The 16385-nt window shown below is 30.6% G+C and overlaps 1 protein-coding gene across 1 annotated transcript; it reads left to right on the top strand.

Moving 5' to 3' along the window:
• Positions 1–7637: 7637 nt before the first annotated feature.
• LOC118034239 (very-long-chain aldehyde decarbonylase CER3) lies at positions 7638–12471 on the top strand. The gene is made up of 12 exons (XM_073406121.1): positions 7638–7743; positions 7865–8040; positions 8202–8422; positions 8530–8765; positions 8857–9076; positions 9356–9483; positions 9945–10204; positions 10294–10401; positions 10951–11157; positions 11284–11394; positions 11570–11743; positions 12013–12471. Exons 2-12 carry the CDS (start codon positions 7990–7992, stop codon positions 12238–12240), a joined length of 1944 nt encoding a protein of 647 aa, XP_073262222.1. The 5' UTR covers positions 7638–7743; positions 7865–7989; the 3' UTR covers positions 12241–12471.
• Positions 12472–16385: the final 3914 nt, after the last annotated feature.

Below are 16385 nucleotides of genomic sequence, written 5' to 3'. Positions count from 1 at the left end.
AAACTCATTTTACAATATAAACTTGTCAAACTTTTCATTATATTGTTTAGAAGCTTATTTCAAACCATATCATAACTTGATAAGCTTATAATCTTTCTTTTCCTTCCCTTCAATGACAATCCTTTTGGTTTATTTTACATATATTTCTTCGTCAAGTTCACTATTTAGAAAGGTTTATATATATATATATATATATATATATATATATATATATATATATTCATTTAATTTATTTCAAGCTTGTTAATAGTTGTAATGATTATTGACCATCATATGAAAGTTATTCTTAATATAATCGAGTATGTGTCAAATTAATTTATACCTAATTGTTGTTTGAATTTTTTGACAGGAAGTTCTACTTTATATTTATTAATTATTCATCCATCTTTCATCTTTTTCTTAAAGATTAATTTATGACCTAATGGTTTATAGTTAGGTGGAAGGTCCATTAGTTTTCATGCATGATTTTGCATGATGGACTCAATCTTGTTATTTACTATTTCTTTTCAATATAAAGCTTTAAGGCATGACATTGCCTCAGAACAACTTGAAGGCTTATTTTATAATATATTAGAAAATTAAGATCTTTTTTTTTTGTTTTCTCCCTCATACTTCTTATTTGCTTAATGTCATCAATTTCTAACTAATGGTGACCAATTAAGTTTACATGATTCATCATTTTTAGTGAGCAAATTTATTGTGTCTATTTATAATATAATATATTTTCAAATGATGTAGCATTTCCATTATTGTATTAGCTTGAATATGCTCAATACTTAATTAGCATACAAGAAACCGATATGCATTACTATTGTAAGCATGTCTAATAAATACACAATTCATTGTTATATGTCTTATTTTGTTATTTTTAAAATGAAGTATTGCTGCTTTTACAGGATATCCACACCCTTTAAAGTATACGTAGGAATGTCATCTCCCTTTTCATAACCATATAGTGTTTTTTTTTTTCAGTTTTTTTATGAGGTGCTTTGTTAAGTATATAATTAGCACTTGAAATTGCATCTCACAAGTTCTGAGATGCTCCAAAATGTATCAACATAGTATTCATTATTTTTTTAGAGTTTAGTTTTTATGTTCAGAAATATCATTTTGTTAAGCTTAATAAGGAACAATAGTTTGGTGGATGATACCATTTTTAGAATAAAATTCATTGAAAGATGCCTCATATTCTCCATTTCAATCGCTTGTTATTATCTTTATCCTTTTATTAAATTAATTTTCAAATTCATTCTTTAAATGTTTAAATTTTTTAGGAACCTCATCTTTGTTTTTAGCAAATAGATATAGCAATATCTCATGCAACCATTTTAAAAGTAATGTAAAACAATTTTCACCTCTAGATCTTAGAAATTTTAAATCACCATTGTATAAGTGAATTAAATCTAAAGGTTCACAACTTTTTCAATTGATTAAGAAATTTGTATGATTTTTTATTTTACCCAAACTTTGCAATTATGATTTTTCTTAACCTATCATAATTGGTAATAATTCAAGATTAATTAATCTTTGTATATAATTATAATTTACATGTTTTAACCTATCATGCAATATATAATAAAACTCGAGAAAGTAAGAAGAATAGACAACATCATCATCATCATCATCATCATCATCATCATCATAAGCTTATCCTTATGTTTTTTTTTTCTCTCTCTCTCTCTCGGGGACTTCACCATTTGTTAACCATATTTTCCTTAGGATAGTTGAGGGTGAGCTTCTTTTTTTGAGCAATTCATTATCTTCTTTTATCTTAAACTTAAGAATAAGATTTTCAACTCTCATATTCTATTTTTATAATTAAGGCAATTTTTGAACTCTTTTTAAGATAATGAAAACTTCTAAATAATAGTAGCTACTTAAAAACTTTACTCAAAATCATCCTTCAATAAAAATGTCTTGTTAGGTAAGTTGAAAATTGTTAGCTTGGCTCATAAATATTTTTGAATCAATAATTTTAAATTCGATTAATTTATCGAATATGAATTTTGTCAAGCCAACATTCTATTCCTTGTACTTTTGATTTGAGAATTCCTATTGTTTCTTAGCATATCAATGGAATTATACACATCATAGAGTGTATTATACGACCAATTCAAAATGTAGTTCTTGCATATGAAATGTTTACATGCAACAACTTCCAATATAATGATGTTGTATTATTTTTTGTAATAGATTTGACACATCTCATTTTTGCCAAGTTCACTCCAATGAAGTAGACAACATCTTTCATTACCACCTTTTGAAGTTCACTCCAATAGACTTCTTAGGTTTCTCAACATGCATCACATAAAGTGATGTAGAATCCTCTCTACGTCATCTTATGTGGAAGCAGTGATTTTAGGTTTCTTACCATGCACCATAAATTATGAAGGTAAAATATCCCTACTAAAGCAATGTTTGCTAGAGCAACATTTAATTACCAAACTAATATTTCCAAACTAAAAGCTAAATAGGATAATTGACTAGTCTCGTGTAAACTACTAAAAATATTCTTGCTTCTATCATTCCTCTTTATGCAAAAAATAAAATAAAAAAAATAGCATGGCACAATAAGAAGGTTTTATAATAACATGTAACGAATGAATATTTTTATTCTAAATTAAAATAATAAAGCAACATATGCATAATTATTTGATTAGTAAAAAAAAAATAAAAGAAAAAAATGCTCAAATAAAATTAATTTGAATTAAATCCTTTATAAATTTTGAATTGAAAAACATTTTAAAAATAATTATACATTAAAATTTTTATTAAGATTGTTGGATTTATATTAAAATAAAATTTAATTTATTTTTTAAGAAATAAAATTATTTAAATTGAAGCTCATTAATTATTAAATCTATATATTGGATCAAACAATAAATTATGAACTACAAAGAACAAAATAAGCATGCATAAAAAAGCAACATATTTATTAGTTAAACTAGCATACCAATAAAAGGATATTATTTCTTGGCCAACTCCACTAATATTACTAATATTACTTTGAGATCAATTTTTCATTCATTCACAATTACTTTTATATATTTTAATATTCCATGTTACAATACTCATTTTGGAGAACATTTCTCAATAAAATCTTAATAAAAAATGGATGGATTTCACTTTTAATTAGATCTCAATTGTGTCCAATAACAATGTTTTTTTTTTTTTCCAACAAGGTGATCATTCGATTGATTAAATACATAACAATATCACAAGAAAATCATCAATACTAGAATAGAACTCTAGAATTGCCTAACAATGTAAAACTTATTTTAACTATATGTTTATGATGTTGTTTTATCAATCCATTTTATTTATGGTACACTGACACGTGATTCTATTATCAATCATTTTTTTTTTTTGGAAGCTTATTAAGGTTATAAGATTCATCTGAATGATTAAAAGTATTTGTTATTAGTTTTCCTTTATATGAAGGATTAGAAAAATATTAAAGCATAAAAAACATCAAATTTACAACATGATAAAACTAAATAAATTTATCATAGTGATCAACTAAAACACCACACAGGACTTGTGACCATAAATAAAATCCTTAAACATTATTAAAAATAAAATCTAGAGGTGTACAAACTAACTTTTAAATAAGACCTAAATACAGTCTACTTGATTTTCTAAACAAAAGACTTACTTATAAGGTAAATTATATTGTTGAATTATTTGATAAACAACTCTAGAATAAAGATGATCAAGTCTATGATGTCAGATTTGATTACGCTCTATAATTAACGCATGAGGACTGAAGGAACCTAAAGATAACATTTGGTTGGTATCTCAAGTAAGACGAGTATGAGATATTTAGGAGAAAAGAGATAAAGTAAAATAAAAGACGAATAAAGAATTGTGTTTAGGAGTAATGTATAAAATATAATGTCTATGTACTATATTTGGTTGATGGAGAAGACTAGAATAAACAAAATATCGAAAAATATGTTTAACCCTTTATATCCATTATCATCAAACTTGCAATGTCTTGAGCAATAAACAAAAAATAATTATTTTTATTTTTATTTTTATTTATAATGAGCATTAATTCTTTTTAACTAACTTAAATGAAAATTGCTCTAGTCATTACTATATGTTAAAAAGTGAATGATAACTGTGTAGCTGCTGTTATGTTGCCTGCTGAAAAAAATTGAAGAAAAGAGTGAAATGTTTATCTTTAGATCTAAAGAATTTATTTGACGTTCTATTGATTTTAGGAAATTTAGTATGAAAATGTTGAATGTTAAAAGTATCATGAAATCAGAAACTCACATTTACTTTATTGCTTTAAATTAAGGACTTGTCTTCTTTCATTTAATTAGCTAGATTACTTTCATATTAGAAAAAAAAAAAAAAGTTCTTAGAGCAGGTAGTTGAAAATGAAGGAAATAGATTGATGTCGAATTTTTCCAAGTAGGACTTATTTTGGAACATAAAATATAAAACTTCTTGTTAGCACTAAACTTTTCTTCTGGATTCAATTTAACAAGAATATCGAAGAAAAAATTGCAATACTTATTAGTTGTTGAAGTTGTATATTGGATTCAATTTAGTAGAATCTAGATTTTTTTGCCCTCGCTATGCCACAGAACGGGTTAATTTTTTTAATTTTCGAAACAATAACTCTGGTAATAAAATCTAGATGACTATACAAAAGACCAAAATAAATTGTGAGCAAAATTCTTAACCATCAAAAAAGAAAGAGGAAAACAAATAATAATCAAAATAATGAAGATCAAATCTGGTATAAAAAATAATAAAAGAAAATAATGAGAGACTTAATCAAAAAATATAATAAAAAATTAAAAAAGGATAAAAAAAAAGCAATTAAAAGAATTACAACCAAAATTGAATAAAAAAAACAAAATAAAATGTTGAGGGATAAAATTGAAAAAACAACAAATTAAGAAATGGATTAAAAAAGAGCAATTACAAAAATAAGGACTAAATCTGAAAAAAATAATGAAATAAAATGTTGAAGGACAAAATTGAAAGAAAAAAAACAAACCAAGAAAAGGTTAAAAAACAACAATCAAGATAATGAATATCATATTTGATATAAATAACAAAACAAAATTAAATGAAAAGAGATGAAAATGAAGAAAAAAAAATCCAAAACAAAGAAAGAACCATTAAAAGAAAGAGAATCATAATTAAAAAAATTTTCTCCCTTATTTTTTTTTATCAAGATAATACAAGTGTCACTTTTTAGCTGAATAAAAAATCAAGCGATTAATTAAGGGGAAATCATTTTAACACTCGTTGAATTTTATTTTTTTTGCCATTATTTTTTTAATCAAAATAATGTCATTTTTATTTCATGGACAATAAAAACCCGATTGACCCTGGTAACCCCAATGACATGACACAACCCGTGACATGACAGGGGTCGACTTCCGGGTTGGATTTAAAAAGCATGTTAAAAAAATAAAAACCAAATATGAAATGAAAATCCAATGAAATTAAAAAAATGAGCGATTAAATCAACGAAACAAAATTTAATGAGAGAAGAGAATTGAAAATAAAAGGATTTACAATCAAAAGAATGATAATCAAATTCTACAAAAAAAACAATTAAAATCAAATGATAACAGATTAAATCGAAAAATAAATTCTGATTAGAAAAAGATTAGAAGTAAAATAAATAGGAATCAAAAGAATGAAAATCAAATTTGACAAAAAACATAAAAAACTCAAATGTCAAGGGATAAAATTGAAAAAAAAATAAATCCGATTCGATACAATTAAAAGATTGAGGACCGTTTTGCAACTTTGCAAGGCTAACACATCTTTTGAGGTGAGGATAGTGAAAAGTGAGGGGGGAGAAAAGTTTTCACAAGAGCTCCATCGTGCCACGGACGCTGACACGTGCCGGGACACCATATGGAGGGCGGCATGACACTTTGGATGGCATTAAAGACCACCAATGACCATTGGAAGGTGCCTTACACGCCGCTCAAAAGGCGCGGGCACCTTCCGCTTGCTGGTGTGTGCTTTGCCCGCTCTAACCATTGTTTTTTTGAATTACAAAAAGATCATAACACCCTTGTAATAGCCTGGCCCAACTTGCTAGATATTGTTCATTTTGACCTGCAGGCCTTACGAATTTGTTCTTGGCGATCACGCATGATCTCAAAACAAATCTAACAAGTTAGCAGTCATCATTACTATCAAGGTCAGCTATCAAATTCTCACGCGCCAATGTGAGATATTATAATCCACCCCCCTTAAGGAGCTTGATGACCCCATCGACACAACTGGACAGCTAGTGAGGTCGGCTCTGATACCAAATATAACAGTCCGACCCAACCTGTTAGATATTGTTCGCTTTAGCCCTCGGGCCTTACGGATTTGTTCTTGACAATCACACATGGTCCCAAAACACGTCTGACAAGTTAGTAACCATCACTACTAATAATGTCAGTTATCAAATCCTTACCTGTCAATATGAGATATTATACCCCTAACCCCATGTGATAATTGAAAAAAAACTAAGATTAAAAAACCGAAAATACCACTTGACCTTAGGGAATAAAAAGTTAATTCCAAGGGTTATTCAGTAATTAAACTATATAAACATATTACAAAGACTAAAAGACCCATGATCCCATATGATAATTGCAAAAACAAAAACTAGGTTTAAGAAAAAAATACCCCTTACCCTTAGAAAAGGTTTTTGATCTCAAGCGCTATTTGGTAAACACAATGTGATAAAAAATAAAAAATGCCCCTTATACATAAGCCTTTCTTTTTTAAAGCCATGGGCGTGATTATACTGTGGAACAAAATGTAAAAATACTATTCCACTTCATTATGTACTCCATCTTTTGATATATTTGAAGGATAAATTAGTTGTTTTACTATCTGTTACACTTTGGATAATTCACAATAAAATATTAATGCCTTTTAATTATATGTTAAATATTGAAGAAATGTTTTTCACGTTTTTATGATTTTATACTTTTATATTTTTTTAGTTTTCCAAATTTAATAGTAAAAATTAAATTGGTTAAAATTATTAGTCTAAATAGGATGTAAACATAAAGATTAAAATTATAAAAATTTTTAAAGAGATATTTATATGTAAGAATTAATTTATTGTTATCCCTATCTTTTATTTTCTGTAACCTTCCTGGCTAGAAAGATTAATAAAAAAGGAGCTATAATATACTCTTAAAATCAAGACAAAAATTAATTATTATTTCCATCTCTACAATAAAACATGTTTATCTCTTAAGAATTTATTTGATATTATAATAATAATTATTTTTTAGAGTGTTTTTATTTATTTATAAATATATTACATATTTTTAAAAATTTTATTTTTAACATTAACATATCAAAATAATTTTTACAAATAAAAAAAATTAATTTTAAATAAAAAAATTTTATAATAGAACGTAAAAAAAAACACGTGTTTTGAATTAAATACCAATTTGGCACAAACCGTGAGCTGAATTCTCCAACTGCCCAACCAAAGAGTCATTAATTTCTAGGAGCATTAGGCCATCGCTCCAGCTGTGTTCCAAATTACAAGGGAGGACAGGAAATGAGACAAAAACATGGAAGTGTGAGCTACTAAATAAAGATTGATTAAGAACTTCAACTATATTTTTGGTCCTTCCTTCAAGCTATATATAACTGGGTGCCTCCATACAGACATCGCAGTTACAAGTAATAAATATACAGTGGTAGTCGAGTCTAAAGGAAAATCAAGGAGAGAGACTAAACTTGGTACTCTCTTCCTCATCTCTCTCTCCCCCTCTTACCCTCTAAGGGTCGCACCATCTGGAGCTTGCGTTCATGTTTTTTCGCTTCATTTGTGGTGTAGCTAACCAATTTGAGCCATAACCAGGGAACTATCCTTTTACCCAACAAGATAAAGCTGCTTACAGGAGCAAAATTGAGACATATACACAGTAAAAACTCAAGAAAAAATTGAAGAAAACCGTTGAAGATCAGGTGCTTTACTGCAAAAAAATGGCAGGTCCTTTGTCAGCCTGGCCTTGGGAGAACCTGGGCATTTATAAGGTATAGGAACTTTCACATATCCTTGATCAAGAATTTCTTTTGCTCCTAGAAATTTAATGAAGTATTATCAATGTATGTTTTTCTTCATTGTTTAGTTTGTTGTTATGCTTATGCTCTCTCTCTCTCTCTCTCTCTCTCTCTCTCGTGTATTTTGTGTGAAGTATCTGCTATACGGACCTCTTCTCGGTAAAGTCTTGTATACAAGGACTCAAGAGGGTTCTTTCAAGGATGATTGGTGTCTCCATATTTTGATTATATGTATTGCTAGAGCTCTTCTTCATCAACTGTGGAACAGTTTTGTCAACATGCTTTTCCTAACACGTACTCGCCGGATTAATCGACTAGGCTATGATTTCAAGCAGATAGACAAAGAGTGGGATTGGTACAAGCTTCTCCTGACACGATCTCATCTGTGTTTTTAATTAAAATTTAAGATTTGGCACAGTTCATAATTATAGCTGCTTTTATTTGTGCTGTTTATTTTTACAGGGATAATTTCATACTTCTTCAAGCTCTCATTGCATCCATTTCATGTTACATCTACCCACCATTTATTGATAATGTTCCTCTATGGAACACAAAAGGTTTTGTTGCCATTTTGACACTCCATGTAGGAATTTCAGAGCCCCTATACTATTGGGTTCACAGATACTTTCATAAAGGTTATCTCTTCACCCAGTACCATTCAACCCACCATTCATCTCCAGTGTTACATCCTTATACAGGTAGGAAAAAGAATCATTATGATATGTCACAGATTTTGACAGAATCGTAACTTCATTTTATGATCAAGATATTTCATTTTTGGTAATTCAGGTGCAGATGCAACCTTTTTGGAGCATCTTGCTCTATCCACAGTCATTGGAATTCCAATAATTGGATCTCATATGATGGGATACGGATCAAGAAGCATGATTTATGGGTATCCCCTGGTGTTTGATTTTCTTAGATGCTTGGGACATAGCAATGTGGAGGTTGTTCCTCATCAATTGTTTGAGACCCTTCCCTTTCTTAGATATCTTCTCTACACTCCAACGTAAGTAGCAATCTTTGCAATTCATATAATTAAGAAACAAAAAGTAGCACTAGCATTTGCTCTCACAGCACTGTACTGTCGTGGAGGAGAATCCATTCCATATGCGGGCTTTCTTGATTAATTTATAGAGGCCCTTGCAATCTCCAATTAGACAATCCAACCCAAATATCAAATATATCCCGTTTCAATTTTGCATTTATTTAATCTTATTCTTAAACAATTTTTATATATTTTTTTAAATTATGACGTATGTTAACTTTGTTCTGGTGGGTGATACAGATACCACAGCCTGCACCATACAGACATGGGCACCAATTTCTGCCTCTTCATGCCATTTTTTGATACAATATGGAAGACAATTAATAACAAGTCTTGGGAACTACACAAGAAATTGAGCTCAGATGCAGGCAAGCCAAACACTATAGTAGTCCTCCTCGATCTATCATACAATAAATGGGACTGGGATATCAAGTTTTGTGGCTAAAACATTTATGCTAGTCAATCAACAATAGACATGCAGCAATGATGACCATAAATTGAACGTTGACAATAAGGATCATCGATCAAGTGGCTCCATAAATTTGATTGAACCCATTGCGTCAATAGTGGACCTCAAAATGCTGTAGACAGTAGAGCATAGCACATGCACAGAGTTACAATCAATAATGGAAATCTAGAACTGCTCTTTAGGGATGGCACTTGGTTGAGGAAATTGTAGAGTTGAAAGCGTCTCCTTTTGCCATTCTGACATGCTTCATGATTCTAATATCCTTTTTTTTTTTTGTAGTCATTTTTGGATTTCCCCTTTCTTTTCAGAGTTGAAGCTTAAAAAGTCAAGATATTTGACAAATGATTTGCTGTAATGCAGGAAAAGACAGGAGAACTATACCTGATTTCGTTTTCTTAGCACATGTTGTGGATTTAACATCTGCAATGCATGCCCCTTTTGTCATACGATCGTTTGCTTCATTGCCTTACCAAACGAGGCTCTTTTTACTGGTTTGCTGGCCTTCGGTATTAATTGTTATGCTTATGATGTGGGTCTGGTCTAAGACCTTCCTTGTCTCTTTCTATAATCTCAGAGGCAGGTTGCATGAGACATGGAGCGTTCCTAGATTCGGCTTTCAGGTTTGCTTCAAATTTTGGCCTTGCATTCTCTGCAATAACCCATTGTTGAAGCTTGCTAGGAAATTTCTTATGCAAACTTTTTTATGCAGTATTTCTTGCCATTTGCTAAAGAGGGTATCAACAAGCACATAGAACAGGCCATTCTCAGGGCTGATAGGCTCGGGGTCAAGATCATTAGCCTTGCTGCATTGAACAAGGTTGGTAATTAAATTAGTGATAAAATTCATTTTCTCTTCCCTTAATATATATATATTGTCCTTGCCATATCGTACTTGTTTTGGAAATTAAAAAAGAAAAAAAAATTACTTCTGGTTATTTCTGATTGTGGTTGTTGAAGGAATACTAGACGTCAACCATGTTCTGAATTGAAAAAAAAAAAAAAAATCCGTGCTGGAAAAGGTAGGTTCACCTTTATTTTTATTTTTTTATACTTTTGGCAGTCCGGTAAATGCATATTCAGAAGCAAATAGTCTCCATCAATCATGTTCTCCTAAAATACTGTACATGCTTAAGTGATTCGAGTTCATCGGGGACCCATTAGTCAGTGATATTGGTTGCGGTTAACGCCGTAAATTAGTGAATGAAGGTTCATCAAAATAATTGATGCTGCAAGTCTCTTTATGTAGTCATTCATGGTGGTTGCAGTTTTTTTTTTTTTTTTTCGATACCAACACATCAAAACAATATAAAAACAAAATTTTTTGCAAGTTAAAAATAATAACGTTTCCCCCAAAATTTGTGTGCAGAATGAAGCTCTGAATGGAGGTGGTACACTGTTTGTGAACAAGCACCCAAACCTTAGAGTTCGAGTTGTCCATGGAAATACCTTAACTGCTGCAGTTATTCTCAATGAAATCCCTGAGGATGTGAAAGAAGTGTTTTTAACAGGAGCAACTTCCAAACTTGGAAGAGCTATTGCCCTCTACCTCAGCCAAAGGAGAGTAAGAGTCCTAGTAAGTGTTCCCACACTACCAATCTTCTTCATTAAATTTTCCTACTTCAATATATAATTTACAAATTGTAATGGCTATATATAAGTATGCATCTTTGGTTTTGATGGAGAAAAACAAATACTGCAGATGCTGACTTCATCAACAGAAAGATTTGAAAAAATTCAGAAAGAGGCCCCGCTCGAATATCAAAGTTATTTTGTCCAAGTGACAAAGTATCAGGCTGCTCGTAGCTGCAAGGTACTGTGACCAAAACCTATTTATGATATTAAAGCTTGTTTCAGGAAAAAGAAAAGAAGAAGAAGAAGGCTTATTTCTGCTCTATAATGAAGAGGGTTGCGCTGCTTGCCCTAAATATCAAACTGGATTTATGTGAATTTGAATGTGACGTGGTGAATTTGGAACCCAATTGTAGACCTGGATCGTGGGAAAGTGGATCACACCAAGGGAGCAAAGCTGGGCTCCAACAGGAACACATTTCCATCAATTTGTGGTGCCCCCCATTTTTTCCTTCAGAAGAGACTGCACTTATGGTGACCTTGCAGCCATGAGACTACCTGACGATGTTCAAGGGCTTGGAAACTGCGAGGTAACAAGCTTCTTCAATTATTTATAGAGAATTAAATGCATCAACAGTTTCTGCTTCAACTTCATAGACTTTTCCAACATATCATATCCCAGTGCCCACATACGGGCCCCCACTCTATTTACTGAATAACACTGATAATCTCCATGGAAAAAAGAAAACGGAAGCCCTAGCTATAGCCAACACAGTCGTCATGATGAGCAAGCAACCTTGCTGAGGTTAGTTACGTGTTGCTGTTTGATTAATTAGCATTTTGGTGGATGATGCAACAGTATACCATGGACAGAGGAGTGGTCCACGCATGCCATGCAGGTGGCGTGGTTCACCTGCTCGAAGGCTGGACTCACCATGAAGTTGGGGCACTTGATGTTGCCAGAATCGACGTGGTTTGGAACGCTGCATTAAAGCATGGCCTGAAACCAGTCTCAAACTCCTCCGAACAAAAATCCAGTCGAATGCCTTGTTATGAAGAAACCAAGGATTCAGAGCGGAACACATAAGTGGTTTTAAGTTGCAATTCATAGGCGATATATATTTTGTCATCTGCACTTCCAAAATCCGATATGCATGTTAATGAATGGAGCAGAAGTTACCGCTCTTATTTTATTTCTAAATAGTAATTAAAGATGTTCTGGATATGATAAATATTCAAATTTTTAGATGGTTATTGTGTTGATCTATTTATTTATTAAAAGATAAAGTAGTAAAAGAAAACCACATGTCCGTGGTAATGGCGTGTTCTTAGTTTGCTCATAAAACTATTTTGTTTTACATAAAAAAATATCTATTACATAAATTTGTTCTCCAGCTTCTTTTTATTCAGGACGTAACATTAGTTAAATCAAGTTATTTTATGAGTTAGTGGATTCAGTGATTTAAATAGACCCATATAATAAATCTAAATTTTATACATGTACAAGGTCACTAAAAATCTGGTATTTTTATTATTACTAAATTAATTAAGTCTGTTATTTTTATGCCCCTGGCGCTAAAGAGAGGCCTTGAAATATGGAGCGCTGTGACAACCTAGATAATGAAAAGAGATACTCTCGTAAGTTGTTAACTTTTTTTTTTTTTTTTGAGGTTTTAAGAAAATTATATTTTTATCACATTAAATTAAAAAAAAATTAGAAAATAACTTGTAACATCCTTTTCAAAATACATCATTGAAAATATTTGATATAATATGTGTTTTTTTCTAAAATATTTTAACCCGGGTGAACCCGGCATTGCTAATAGAGATTTATTTTTTAAATACATTTTTTTCTCTTAACTAGAGATTTTTTTATATATATTTTTCAGTTGGTTATTAACCCATTTTAAAGTTAACTATATAAATACTAAAATAATATTTTATTTTTTTAATATGAGATTTAAAGCTTTTCAGTATATATACTCTATGTTTACAAGAAAAAAAAATTATTTTTTTCAATATCGATAAAAAATCTTTTGAAATAATCTTTTAACTTCATTATTTACAATATATATAATTTATATTCACATGGATTGCTTTTTAATTTTTTTCATATGAAATATTAAAACTTCAAATATATATTTTTTTAATTTTTTCAGATTAAGCTGTGTAATCCGGGATCTGGCTCGTTAACGGAATCAATCCCGAGTCGGGTTTGATAACTATGATTTGAACACAAAGCAAAATTAATTCTAAATTCAATAATGTAGGGACTAATCCATAATTTTTGCAAATCAATGAACTAATTAAAGTTCCATCATATTCAATCTCGCAGTTCGTTTTGTCTAGAATTTTCAAAATAGGTTGTTACAGTTTCTTAAATTTTTTTATCCATATTACATCAATTTAACAAATCACATCTCAAATAATTATCTCTAGCAAATCACTCAAAATAAATTAATTTCAATACCTAAATAAATATTCTTAACTATGGTATCTATATAATCAATTTATAAGTTGGGTTTGGAAAAAGATTTGCAGGAGAAGGGAGGAGACAGTAAAAGGAGAAAGAGGAAGACAAGGTGATTATCAGATAAGGATGTTGGTAACAAGTCAGTATATACATAAAGAAAGAGCTAGAAATTTTCAATAAGATCCAAACTTGATTTGTAATATATATATATATATATGTGTGTGTGTGTGTGTTTATTAATTTTATTTTATATTAAATAAAATTGGAGTGGAATTAATGAAGCCTCAAAAGAATGTTAAATTACATAACATTATAAATCTTTTATAGAAGAAAGGGATGCAAATTTATAGAAGAGTTAGGGAGACAAAAAAAAGATAGTAATATTTTTATTATAATAATACAAGCATAGGATAATATACTTTTAAAAAATCAATATCTTAGTTTAAACAACAAATGTATTGACCCCTTTATATATATATATATATATATATATATATATATATATATATATATAAGAGTTATCCTCTAGCTAGTTATGGCCCCAGTAAATAGGTAAGAAATTAATCTGCTTACGTCCAAGAAAGCTTTTTCTGCTCGTCATTGATTGCCATGGTTTGTAATGGGAAGGTAACCTTGCGTTTTTCCCCTCCCCATAAGTGTCCTTGTATCCCTGATCTGAACGCTTTCGTATATCTCCGAACAACTTTATTACCGGTTAAACTGATTTAGCACCCATTGTCTTCGATCGGTGTAGCTGTTGACTTGCCTCAACTAAATTGAATGCTGAGGCAATCAAACACAATTATTGCGACTCTTTAAATGTAATTTTCTTCAGCTTAAAGACCCTCGACTCCAATCTGCTTCAGCTTCTGTGAAGGGAGTCCTCCGCTCATGTGATATCTCAGAGAATCTGACCGATGATATACTAATAGTTGTTATTGAAGGTTAAACACACCGATATAATATTTAACGTAGTTCGATAAATTATTTATATTCACAGAAAAGGTTCATATTATTAAAGATAAAAAAAAAAGATATAATATAAATTTATGGAAGAAGAGAATCACTTCACTTAAATTTAACTTCCAACTCTTATTGCTGCAATGACAACAAGGCTGCTGCCATTACAACTCTCTTTCTTTCTCTTTTATTTTCTTCACATACTCTTTAATTCTCTTTCATTTTGCTCTCAAATAGTACTTTTATTTATATATAGACATCAATGATAAGATAACTTGACCATAATTTATAACACAAATGATAGCAGCACATGATTTATATTATTTTTACCAAATAATTGGTGCAATTATCATTTTAGTTTTTTTTTAACGATGACAACCTTTTTTATAAAGGATATGTTCTACATGTTGTTGTCAGTCAAATGACAGCATCCCCACATGATGTTCATTCATTTGGCTCATGCCCATCATGTTCTTGACAGGAAACTCACGTTACCTCTTGGAATCTAAACCCCTTCATTTGGCTCCAGACTCGCTTGCACTGTTCCAGTAATTCCATCATATTCTTTCCTCACAATACGTCACTCGCTTGTAAGCTTCGGATTTGAGCTATCCAACTCTGTGAATTATCATCAGCTATACATTAGCAAATCAAGACCCAGTAGGTTCAATCACCGAGAGGGTGTATTTTTAGTTCTGAAACAGTGCAGAGCAACCTTCTAGCAGATGAACTCCACCACCTGTCCATGTTACAAGATCCGCCAAAACACTAAACAATCAAACAACAACACGTAACTAACCTGAGCAAGGTAGGGCCTCCATTTACTTTTTTCTGTGAAGATGATCAGTATTCAGTAATGAGAGTCGGGGCCCGTATGTGGGCACGAACAGTCTATGAAGTTGAAGCAGAAACTGTTGATGCATTTAATTCTCTATCAAATAATTGAAGAAGCTTGTTGCCTCGCAGTTTCCAAGCCCTTGAACATCGTCAGGTAGTCTCATGGTTATCTCTTCTGAAGGACAAAACGGGGGGCGCAACAAATTGATGGAAATGTGTTCCTGTTGGGGACCAACTTTTTTTTCCTCGGTGTGATCCACTTTCCCACGATCCAGGTCTACATTTGGTTCCAGGTCAGCACATCACATTCAAATTCGCAAAAACCCAGTATGCTATTTAGAACAAATAGCCCAATCCTATTCAATATAAAGCAGAATTAAGCCAATTAAAATTTTTTAAAAAAATGTTTGGCATGGAGAATTCAAAGAAATAGTGTAATTACTCAGTTATGAGTCATACAAAAAAAAATGTTCACACACAAAATTCACAATCATATAAAATAGAAATATTCAAAAAAATTTATTTCTATCTTTGAGCAACAAGGGTAGCTGGTTGAAGAATAATGAATTAACTAAGATAGCAAGAGACAAGGTTGACGAATCCAGTTTTCTCACTATCACTGCATAACATCACGAAACAAAATTAAGAAATTATAAGTAGATATGAGATCTTTTGGCTTCATCATCTCATTAACGAAACTGCCATGACTGTGGGTGAATAATCTGCCATATTGTATAGGTAATAATAATAATAATAATAATAATAAAACATTTATGACAATAAAGTTTTTTTTTTTTTTATTATTGTTACAGAATGTTCTTACCAAGTTATTATCGATTCAGAAATACCACAAAGAACTTCTCGAAAGATAAAGCTAAAATAAATATTGCAATGCCAATATTATTGGATGAAGAAGTGTACGATGAAGTTTCATAATATAAAAGCATTGTATTTTTTGTTTT

This window comes from Populus alba, chromosome 18, assembly GCF_005239225.2.
Source record: "Populus alba chromosome 18, ASM523922v2, whole genome shotgun sequence".
Lineage (NCBI taxonomy): Eukaryota > Viridiplantae > Streptophyta > Magnoliopsida > Malpighiales > Salicaceae > Populus > Populus alba.
This window is presented reverse-complemented; position numbering and strand designations above follow the sequence as displayed.